This window comes from Cololabis saira, chromosome 18 (genome assembly GCF_033807715.1).
Source record: "Cololabis saira isolate AMF1-May2022 chromosome 18, fColSai1.1, whole genome shotgun sequence".
NCBI classification, from domain to species: Eukaryota; Metazoa; Chordata; class Actinopteri; order Beloniformes; family Belonidae; genus Cololabis; species Cololabis saira.
In genome coordinates this window covers 33,532,397-33,543,990 of record NC_084604.1, presented here as the reverse complement: position 1 = coordinate 33,543,990, position 11,594 = coordinate 33,532,397, and the positions used below count along the sequence as shown (strand labels likewise).

Here is an 11,594-nt window from a genome sequence, read left to right as displayed (position 1 = left end):
AGTTTTCAAGACACTAAATGATCCACCCATATACTTAAAAGCACATTTATAAATTAATAAAGAGGAATTCTTTAGCCATTAAAAACTACATATCCCACAATGCACCAACACCCGGTTACCTTTGCATCCGGGTCATTTACAAATGGTCAACATTCACGTTTTAACCAGTGAAACATGAAATAAATAGCGAGAAAACTTACTCATTTTGTTTTCTACGGTTTTTCGAATGATATGTTTTTGGTACATTAAGGTAAGTGCATACTGAATGTTTCTTTAGTTACGTATTTACGTCGTTTTGTTCAATTATTATTCGTCTTTTAGCCACATGTGTAAATGATAAACAAGTTAACCTGGCTAAGTTTGTCACTTATTCTGACTCAGAAATGTAAAGTCATTAAACATTTTAAGTTTGTACTCTATATTTTACTTGTACATTTTAGTTATAATAGTTTTTTCTTCCTATTTGTTGCTTTCTGTTTTCAGAGCTATCATTATTATTATTATTATCATATTATTGCTATTATTATTATTATTACTATTATTATTATCATTATCATTATTATTATTATTATTATTATTATTATTATTATTATTTTGTATACTATATTCAGTTAAAAGGTGGGCAAGATAAGTGTGGGGTTCCCCAAGGGTCAATTTTAGGTCCAACTCTTTTTAATCTGTACATGCTGCCCCTTGGGGACGTCATCAGGAGACACGGCATCAGCTTCCATAGTTACGCTGACGATACGCAACTGTACATCGCCGTGTCTCCTGATGACACTGGGCCAATTGATGCCCTTTTTAACTGTATTTTAGATATTAAGTCATGGATGGCAGCAAACTTCCTACAGCTCAACCAGGGCAAAACAGAGGTTTTACTCATCGGTCCCGAAGGCCAGAGAGAGAAACTTTTACCAAAGTTACAGGATTTTAAACCCTCAAAATCAGTTAAAAATCTGGGCGTGATTTTTGACTCTGAGCTCACTTTTATTCCACATATTAAAAACATAACAAAGATCGGTTTTTACCATCTTAAGAACATAGCCAGAGTCCGCCCGTTTCTCTCTCAGGCCAGCACGGAGGTGCTAATGCATGCTTTTATCTCATGTCGTTTAGATTATTGTAACGCCCTGCTCTCTGGTCTTCCTAAAAAGAACATGTACAATCTACAATTATTACAGAATTCAGCCGCACGCGTGCTGACGAGGACCAGAGGGCGGGAGCACATTACACCTGTTTTAAAATCGCTGCATTGGCTCCCCGTGCGCTTCAGGATCGATTTTAAGGTTCTTTTACTAGTTTTTAAGTGTCTTAATGGTCTTGGGCCTTCTTATTTGTCTGCACTACTTTTACCCTATCGACCCTCACGGACCCTGAGGTCCTCCGGTGCCGGCCTTTTAACCATACCAAAAGTTAGAACTAGGACACACGGGGAGGCGGCATTCAGTTTTTATGGTCCCCGATTGTGGAACAGCCTCCCGGAGAACCTCAGGGCCGCAGAGACTGTTGATGTTTTTAAAAAGAGGCTCAAGACCCATCTCTTTAATCAGGCTTTTAACTGACTCATTTAACTCTTTTACATTTCTTATGCTCACCCTTATTTTTATTGAATCTTACTGCTCTGTTTTATATTTAGTTTATCCTTTCTTATCGTATTTTATTTTTGTTTAATCTCAATGTTTTATCTAAATATTTTAGTTGTTATTTATGGTCTATTTTATACATTTTACTGTTTTATTATTTTAGTTTTTAATGTCTTACTTTCTAGACATACTTTTAGGATTTTATGTTTGTATGTTTTATGTTTTTTATAAACTCCTTTAGTGTATTTTATCCTGTTTTCTTGTAGCGTTTATCTCCAGTGTTTCCTCATAGGGAGCCTCCATGCTGGGAGTGACTCTGGCCTGCAGGGGGTCGTCCTGGGGGTGGTTCTGGCCTGGATGGTTGTGGAGCTCTGCACCACGGCTTCACCGCTGTGGTGTGGACTCCTCTATCCGTCCGGGCCGGGATGGTCTCTGTGGGCCCCCCCCCCTTGTAGCTGCGGGCTATGGGACCTCCTGGCGTGGACGGCTCCCCGTTACCGTTTCCTCACCTGGATCCTCTGTGCCTAGCCATGTCTACACCATGTGTCTGCGTGCGTGTCTGTGTGTGTAATTTAGGAATTTAGGTGAATTGTAGTGTGCTTTTGTCTGCGGGGAGGGGGAGGGGGGGGGCATTAATAAGTTTTATGTTTATTTGTTTTTTCTTGTTTTTTTTTTTTTTCCTGTTAAGCACTTTGTGTTTCATTATTTGTAGGAAAAGTGCTATATAAATAAAGTTTGATTTGATTTGATTTGATTTGATAAGCTTTATGCTTCAAGCCCAGACCTTTTCGGTCAAATAATCACAATGTTGACCAGGGAAAAACCTGTGTTATCTTGTTTTGTTGATTTTTGTTTGTGATTGACCGAAATAAATATTAACTAACTAACTAACTGATACAAAATATCTTCTATTTTTTAAAATTGAGGTGACAATTTAAAGTGACCATATCTACAAAAAGAAAGCAAGAGCTTTTGTAACACACTAAACAAAGCATTGCTAATACCCGGGTTGATAATTGTGTGCAGTTAAGGTCATCCAGCATAAGCAGCTATAGGTGTTCGTCACCACAGTCTCAGGTCAGGTCGGGAGGATTAAAGCAGGTACTTGGAAGAAGACACAAGAGAGGCTTCTGCTATTCTTAATCTGGATAGGTAGCAATAACCTACTCTTGTGCAAGCCTGCTTCAGATCAGCTGCACGTCTCTGTCATCAATGCTTAGTTTTTAGATATACTTCTTTTCTTTCTTTTTTTGTCTTTCGACTAGTTTCTTCACTCCTGCCAGGATGGACCTCGGCAAGGCAAAGCTGCTCAGGACAGGTCTCAACACTCTACACCAAGCCATCCACCCCGTGCACGGGATTGCATGGACGGACGGCAAGCAGGTCTGCCTGACGGCTCTTTACTTCATCAACGGTGAAGTAAACTTCGGAGACACCAACGTCATTGGGCAGTTTGAGCATGTTTTCGGACTCTCCTGGGGCCCCTTGTGCTGCTCTGACTCGCCCGCCCTGCTGGCCGTGCAGCACAAGAAGCACGTTACGGTGTGGCAACTGCAGCTCAGTGCCCTGGAACAGAACAAGCTCCTGTGCACTCAGACCTGTGAGATGAGTGAGCCCTTCCCTCTGCTCTCTCAAGGCTGTGTCTGGCATCCCAAACTGGACATCCTGGCCGTGTTGACTAAAAGAGACACTTCTGTGTTGTTTTCTGTCAGAGTGGACAACAGGAGGGTCAAAGCGGACATCAAAAGTAGTGGACTCAGTCATTGTGCGTGCTGGACTAAGGATGGCACACGCCTCGTGGTGGCTATGGGCAGTGCTCTCCACTCTTTCATTTGGAATGACATCCAGAAGAGTCTGGTGCCCTGCTCCTTCTGCCCCATTTTCGATGTGGGGGGCTACATTTGTGCCATTGAGACCACGGGGGAGGCTCAGGTAGCAGTATCTACAGAGCTGCCTCTTGATAAATTATGTGGATTAAATGCCGGCCTAGCTTTTGACGTACCCGAAGAGGCAGAGTCCTCGCAAGGCCAGAGCTCACACGTGGGCATGTCAGACGATGACATGGTTCTGGACTCGAGAAGGAGATCGTACATCCCCAGCTCAGGCCCTCTTGATCTTACCCATCTCCTTGCGAGGCATCGTCGCTCGGACCCCAGCCCTCTTCTCCACTTACGTCGCCGAGACACCGTGACGGGCTCCGGCCAGGACTCCTCGCACCTGGTCCTGGTTACGTTTGAGCGGAAGGTCACTACCACTCGCAGAGTCAGCATCCCGGGGATCCTGGTCCCCGACATCGTTGCTTTTGATCCACGTGCCTCCACGGTTGCGGTGGCCTCTAACAGCTGCAGCATGGTTCTCGTGTACTGCATCACGGTTTCTGCAATGCCCAACATCCAGCAGATCTCTCTGCAGCAGAACGACAGGCCCAAAGGCGTTTGCTTCCTCAGTGACAAGGTGCTGCTGTTGATGGTGGGGAGGCAGAAGTCTAACGACCCCGCTTTTCTCCCGTCGTCCAACACAGACAAATATATTCTCCGTCTCATAGCCAAGGATTTAACGTGCGACGGTGGGACATCGATTACACCATCCCCCTCTGCTCACAACCATGAGTCTTCGTCTAATTTCTGCGCAGGGATTAGGAGGAACTCAAAGGATGACAGGGAGAACCCGGGGATAAAAGACTTGGTGTTTCCAGGAAGGGGGGTAGTTTGTTCACCTGGGAACAGACGCAGACTCGTTGAAGAGGTGAAGAGCGCCGAGCCCAGCCCCAGCGCCAGCTCTGTGGACTTCTCTGAGCGGTCAGAAAGAGCCCCGTCCAGTGCCTCCTCCATCGTGGGGGAGAATTTCAACATGGACCACGTTAACCGCATAGCCAGCCTGGCGGTGGTCAGCCAGGCCAGCAGAGAATCCAGTCGAGCCAGCTCCCCGGCTCGCTTTTTCGAACCATCAGAACGGAATCACACAGAGCACACGGCAACCTTGCCGGAAAAGACGTCCAGTGCGTCCAGGGAGCGTTCGCTGGAGCAGCTTGTTCACAACATGGAAAGGCTTTTTACACGCTTCGCAGATGTGCAGCAGTGCCTGGCGGAAATGAAAGACTACACGCAGAACGGAAAGAAGAACACGAGTGTCTATCCCAGTGCGAGTGAACCCCCGTACGTCAATGTCACATGCCAGGTACGGGTTTACTCGTTAAATGTTCCCATGCTGCATTTGATAATCCGGTGTTGACGAGGCGTAGCTGCACTGTGCATTGAACTGTTGACCCTAGCTGGTGAGAGAATCTTCTCATGGTTTCTTAAGTTAATAATAACTCTGTCATGATTGTCTTTTAAACTGTAGATCAGATGTGTTTTTATTCTCAGGCCAAACTGCTAAAATACTAGAATCAACATATGTGACACGACAGCCTGTTGGATTTTTTTGAACACTTTTTTTTCTGTATGTGCAGAAGCAGTTATCAGAAAATGTGTTTATTGATGAGAGGAGGCCGGTGCTGCTGTGTGACGGAAAGCTCTGTCTGCGCGCCCTGCAGGATCTCTTCAACCTGAGCGTCATGGAGATGATGTACGGTACGTGCAGAAAGTGGGATCCAGACTGTATTGCTGTAGGATTTTGGTTTAAACACCAGGAATGTCATTTACTTCAATATGCAGCAAGACCAAAGCTGCCTTCATAAGCTCGTTGTGTCTCGGTGCCTGTAAGATTAACTATTGAAAGCTATTTTTAAGAGAGCTCCTTGTCGCCCTCGTAGACACGTCTTCCCCGTGTGTATTTCCAGAAAGCTTGTACATTGGGTTTCCTTACTGATGTCAGCTTGAGGTCCTCGGATAAATCTTCCAACTGTTTCCTCATCCTTCTTCTTTTTTTTTAGATCTTCATTTTACCTGCTCGAGTACTTTATTCCTTAACGTATGCTATATTTGTAACAGTTTAATTACAAGCATTAGCAGAATGCTATAGCATTGTTGTTCTGTTAACGTGCCAAAACTATAATTGGAAGTGATTTAGAGCTTAGGTCAGATTAAAAGGTTTAAAACAAAAGCAGCTTATCACTCGTAATGAACATAGTGTTTTGTTCCTGTTGTAGTAAACTAAGACACATCCACACGCTATTAGTGCTCGGCGGTATGACCAAAAATTGATATCACGGTATTTTTCAAAATTATATCGGTTTCACGGTATATCACGGTATTTTTTTTTTTTCATGCACAACTGGGCGTTAACCACATTTTCTAATGATTTGGAAAGGAATTGCTGCAGTAAATTGGCTTAGAATGGCCTATTTTACTGTCATGAGGAGGATGCATAAATCAAATAAATTTGATGTAGGCATGCTTAACATGTTTTAATTTCCCAGCATTATGTTGTTTTGGTTCCACCTCCAGGTGAATGTTAGGTAAAATTCTTATGTGGTTACTTTTTGGTTGGCCAACGATTTATGTTTGTGGTTCGCAACCGGTACAGGAGCGGCCAGTTTATTTCCTTATATTACAACGCCGTTATTAATTGTTCGTTTTTTTTCCCACTTATTCCACCGAACACCGAAAGTGTTTTTTTTGCCATTTTCGGCCGAACAATTTCGGTTACCGAACAATTTCGGTTACCGAACAATCGGTGCATCACTACTGCTAAACAGTCCCCTCACAAACAGTGTGCTGCGGAACATAGCGCCGCGCGGCGTTCCCAACGTTGTGTACGCTACTGTACATACTCACCGGTATTACGGTATATGAAAAATTCATATCATAAGAAAAATAAACACCGGTATTCGGTATGAACCGGTATACCGCCCAGCACTACACGCTATTACACTTCAAAAAAGAAATGTGTAACTTTTTGACTATGTATAAATGTGCAGGAAAGCACATTTTTGCAAACAGTCCTGCTGAGTCTTGTTTTTATTTCCTGTATTGCAGGACCTTTGTGGATTGTGCTCGTGGCTGATGTGGATGGCTTCGTGCCTCTGGCATTTAAGCCCAAAGACGAGCTCACAGTGAGAAACGGAAAAAGGAAATCTGCTTTGCGGGCTCTTGGGAGTCCAGAAAACTCCTGCCCGTCCAGTCCAGCCCCCAGCCAAAGTCCCGGTACAGCCACAGAGGCGTCGGCATAGCGCGGCCCAACTCGCACCTTCACGTACGGACTCGTAGAGACGTATTCCCCCGTTACCTTAAAATATTTGACTGGCATCCAGCGTTCAGGGAGCAGAAACACAGCAATACTGACAATTGATTTTTGTATTTAAAAACTCAAGTGATCTCATAAGGGCTGCCCATTCAGGTGTAAGTTTACATGCTGCTGCTTCGTTGTGAATTTTAAAACAAAACTGGAGGAAGTTGTTCTTTTCTCTTTATGGCAAAATACAATTATGGTTGTTTATCTGCTTTTTTTTCACACCTGCTGAGCTGGATAACACTCCAGTTACTGTGGTGAAAATGTTTTATTTATCTTTAGCACATGCTTTCACTTGCTCTAATGTCCTGGTGGGCACAAGAATAATTAGGGGCAATTTTTAAAAAAGAATGAGAGACAAAAATGATCATATTTGTTATTGCTGGAGCATCGCAGAATGTCATGGCAGCGTGATTTACTCCATAAATGTCTGGTGTAGCACTTTTTTTGTTTCAAAGTTTCCCTCAAATGTTGCAAAGTCAATTAAATGTTAATGTTGCTGCCTGCAAAAAACCTGTCATGCTTGTACTGCCTGTTAACGCGTCTGACCACAAGAAGGAGCCGCCGGTTCATGCACTTGTTTTACAGCGTTCACCAAAGAAAGAACACCCACCAGTCTCTACAACATTTATTCTTTTTATATGAATCTTTTTGTAATCATGAATTATAAATAAATAACAGCATTGTAGAGTTAACCACAGCAAATAATGATATACATTCATTTATATAAATTAATCTTTTTATATGTTTATATATCCAAGATGACTATACAGTACAGGTGAAAACAGAAAATGTTTACATTAAAACAATTTAAATATTAATCAGTGTAATATACACTAAAGAGCAACCTTCCAGATGCATTACTGGAATCCGTGGCTTAGTGAATTCACTTCATTCAAGATCCAGCTCACACGCTACTCAAATCTTCCATTGTTCTGGAGCCAATGCTTTGTTTCCTGCGAGAGACATCAGTATCAGTGATGTGCTACATTCATAGCAGTAGTGGAAAGTAAATACAGTGCAAATGGAAAGGTTTTTTTGGACCTGAACATTTTCTCTCTGATTGACGGTAACAAAGATTTTTTTTTTTGTCATTATTTTCCACACGTTTCTCCACGATGATCATCAAAAACAAGTTTCCAGAGTGTTTTTGTTAAGGTAAAAGCACATTTTTTGTACGGAACCCTCTGCACGGTACCGCTAAGCTCTCCTGCATCCTTTTCTATCGGTAGTTTTTGAGGAACAACTCGACTGGAGTCCCCCTGTGGCTAAATGTATTCCCTGGACATATCTAAATAGGCTCACATCTGACTATACAAGGACACACGTGTGGTTGAATACATCGAGAAATGTCTATAAACCTAATCTGAGGAAGGATGCGATAAAATTCAATTTGAATTTGAATAAAAAAGTGTCTAAAAGCAAAAAAATCGTTGACAATTAAAAACAAGTTTGTAGCCACCAGCAGACTTCTTAGATTGTGCCGCGCTGTCAAAAAAGACCCAGAGCTCCTTTACAGGGATAGAAGAGTGCAAGAAGAGGACAACCATATCTGCAGCACTCCAACAAGTAAACTTAGGATTTTTAGTGTAAAGACTGAAGCCATTTCTCAGCAAATGAGACATTCAGGTGCCCCTTGACTCACTAACTGGCCTCCTATAACCTTTGTGGTTGCTAAAGCATAGTTGTTCTGGTTTGATAAAATGAAGGTTAACCTATCTAGCAACAATTTGAAATGACTTGTTGGGAAAACCAGATAACAACCATCGCATTAGTGCTGCATGTAGGGTTGCCACCTTTCAGAAATAGAAATAAGGGACGCCCTGATTTCAGCAGCGCAGGAGCCAAAAAAAAGCCCCAAAACTTCTAAACTGAATAAAAATGTGTTTATTTTATATGAAAAAACAAAATGCTTTGATTTAAAGTTTAAAGTGCTTTAATAGCATTGAACTTGCATGACTGTAGAGACAGACAACCATACTAGCAACTGAAATAGCCTCCTATTCTATGTATGTCCACATCAGCCCAGATGTAGAATATACATACAGGTGAAGAATATGGTGTAAAAGTTAATTTATTTCAATAATTCAACTAGAATATGGTGTAAAAGTTAATTTATTTCAATAATTCAACTAGAATATGGTGTAAAAGTTAATTTATTTCAATAATTCAACTAGAATATGGTGTAAAAGTTAATTTATTTCAATAATTCAACTAGAATATGGTGTAAAAGTTAATTTATTTCTATAATTCAACTAGAATATGGTGTAAAGGTTAATTTATTTCAATAATTCAACTAGAATATGGTGTAAAAGTTAACTTATTTCAATAATTCAACTAAAATATGGTGTAAAAGTTAACTTATTTCAATAATTCAACTAGAATATGGTGTAAAAGTTAACTTATTTCAATAATTCAACTAGAATATGGTGTAAAGGTTAATTTATTTAAATAATTCAACTAGAATATGGTGTAAAAGTTAATGAAAATACGGTACAAATCGTGTCCCGTATTAGTTCAATACGGGACGCAACATTTTTTTCTCAAATAAAGGACAATTCCGTATTTTACAGGACGGGTGGCAACCCTAGCTGCATGTACATGCATGGTGGCTGCAGCATCCTGCTACGTGGATGTTTTTCTGCAGCAGAGAATGAGAGGATGGAGGAGGAAAAGATGTATACATGAAATAAAACTTCTTCCTGATGGCTCCAGGTGTCAAACTGGGAAGTAGGTTAGTATTAAACGAGGCAATAACTTAAAAAAACCAATCCCTACATTAACACCGTCTGGCCTCATAAAGCCTGCAGGTTTCTGATGGAAGCCGTGATTGCTTAATCGTCTCTAATAAAACTTGAGGTTGAGTTAAATGAAGGTTCTATATACTTACGTGTTTGCATTTTCTACTTTCATCTATATTTTTCTAGGAAATTAACAAAACCCAACTAGAAAGTTGTTTTTGTGGAGTATTGTTTCTAGGTTCACAAGGAATATGTTTTAAGATGAGAGTGAAACATTACGAAATGTGAAAACCTTGAAAGGGTCTTAGACAATGCACGCTTACCGTAAGTACATATATTCAGGGGCTGCATGTTAAGTCTTTACACTTTTTTTTTCTACTTCATACTGCTACAACAGCATAACAGAGGTTTACATCGTACTCCGGTGCTGCAGAAGATCTTGTAAAACTGATGGTTACGAGTAAAGCTTCACGTGCGAGGTCGGCAGAGTGGAAGGTTTAGAGTTTTTCCCTCAGATATCCGTTAATGATTTCTACACACCGTAGCTCCTCCAGGCAGAGTCTATTCCTGCGCCGTACATCCTCACTGATGGGATACAGGATGAGGATCATTAGGCCTGTGATGATGAAGGCCACAGGGGCGGCGCCGATGAGCAGCTTCAGCGTGTACACGACGGGAGCCGGCTGCTTGCAGGCCCCGGTGTCATAACCTGCAAACCTGCAGGTGAACAAAGATGCGGAGATTCTACTTAAAAGGGAAATCAACATCCAGCCAAATGCTGCAAGTTAGCAAACCTGGCAATCAGAGGTGTCAAGTAACGAAGTACAAATACTTTGTTACCTTACTTAAGTAGAAATTTTGGTTATCTATACTTCACTGGAGTCATTATTTTTCAGACGACTTTTTACTTTTACTCCTTACATTTTCACGCAATTATCTGTACTTTTTACTCCTTACATTTTAAAAACAGCCTCGTTACTCTATTTCATTTCGGCCTTTAAAAAAAAAACTATCCAGTTAAATTGCTCCATCCGGATAGAGTGAATTTGGTTGTGGTTGTTTCAGATGTTCTTGTCCAGTTTTGTTCTTACATCCGTTCCCTCAGATTCCTGCAACTAAACTTGGATGTACATTCCAATAAAGGTTAGGATAAATGATAACATGCCTCTGAAGTTTGACTTTTTGCACCATTACAATACTTATAGGCAACTAGTCATCATATCTCCTGCTCTCTGAAACACATGTTAATGCTCAATAGTACACATATATGGTTCTTTAATATATTTGCATTATACTAAGATACATTCATTTTCAATGGCTTTTGTCCTTAATGGCTTTTTTCCCCCTTACATTACTTTTACTTTTATACTTTAAGTAGTTTTGAAACCAGTACTTTTATACTTTTACTTGAGTAAAAAACTTGAATTGATACTTCAACTTCTACAGGAGTATTTTTAAACTCTAGTATCTATACTTCTACCTGAGTAATGAATGTGAATACTTTTGACACCTCTGCTGGCAACACAGGATGAGTTATACATCTCAACTAATGTCTAATAATCTAATGTTTTGTTTTTTTAAACATTTATGAGAGGCTGACCACAAGCAGAAACAGTTGTGGGTGTGAACGTAAAACAGAGACTTACTCCAGGCAGAGGGTTGACACTCCCAAAGAGATGCCAGCAGCAAACTTGGTGAAGAAGACGTAGAACGAGTAGAAGATGGCTTCATGGCCTTTTGAGAAGGGGTTGGCCAGTCTGAAGTCATCCACCACATCTGGCAACATGGACCTGGGTTGCAGACACACACACATATGCAGTTTGTGTGAACCGCTGAATTTTACGATGCTTTACCTTTACTGCCCTTCCTCACCCTAAAACACGGTGAGGTTTAAATCATCTGTGTATCTTACGCTCTTAATTTAATTATTTATTAATTATATTTCAAATAAAAGAAAACAAACAATCTCAGGGGAATATGCAATTTTAAAAAACAGCATGTACGAACAAACATCAAAACCCATTGTGTATCAGTGATGGGAGTTAATCTGTGGAACAACTGTAAAGATGAAATGAAATCATGCAAATCACTAAGTAAG

General features: G+C 41.0%; 2 protein-coding genes across 3 annotated transcripts in view; one reads left to right on the top strand and one right to left on the bottom strand.

Annotated features, from left to right (window-relative positions):
- Positions 1-126: 126 nt before the first annotated feature.
- Positions 127-9,006, top strand: wdcp (WD repeat and coiled coil containing). 2 transcript variants are annotated; one of them, XM_061707096.1, is made up of 4 exons: positions 127-250; positions 2,849-4,760; positions 5,035-5,155; positions 6,503-9,006. In XM_061707096.1, exons 2-4 carry the CDS (start codon positions 2,868-2,870, stop codon positions 6,694-6,696), a joined length of 2,208 nt encoding a protein of 735 aa, XP_061563080.1. In that variant the 5' UTR covers positions 127-250; positions 2,849-2,867; the 3' UTR covers positions 6,697-9,006. The 2 variants fall into 2 exon arrangements, with proteins under 2 accessions (XP_061563080.1, XP_061563078.1); XM_061707094.1 differs by lacking the exon at positions 127-250 and having other exon boundaries at positions 2,362-4,760.
- Positions 7,418-11,594, bottom strand: part of mfsd2b (MFSD2 lysolipid transporter B, sphingolipid) — a 30,442-nt gene continuing 26,265 nt past the window's right edge. Inside the window, exons 13-15 of the mRNA XM_061707097.1 lie at positions 11,143-11,286; positions 10,037-10,213; positions 7,418-7,711 (exon numbers count right to left, since the gene is read on the bottom strand). Of these exons, the coding sequence (XP_061563081.1) occupies positions 7,663-7,711; positions 10,037-10,213; positions 11,143-11,286 (370 nt within the window). The 3' untranslated portion in view covers positions 7,418-7,662. The remainder of the gene's footprint in view (positions 7,712-10,036; positions 10,214-11,142; positions 11,287-11,594) is intronic.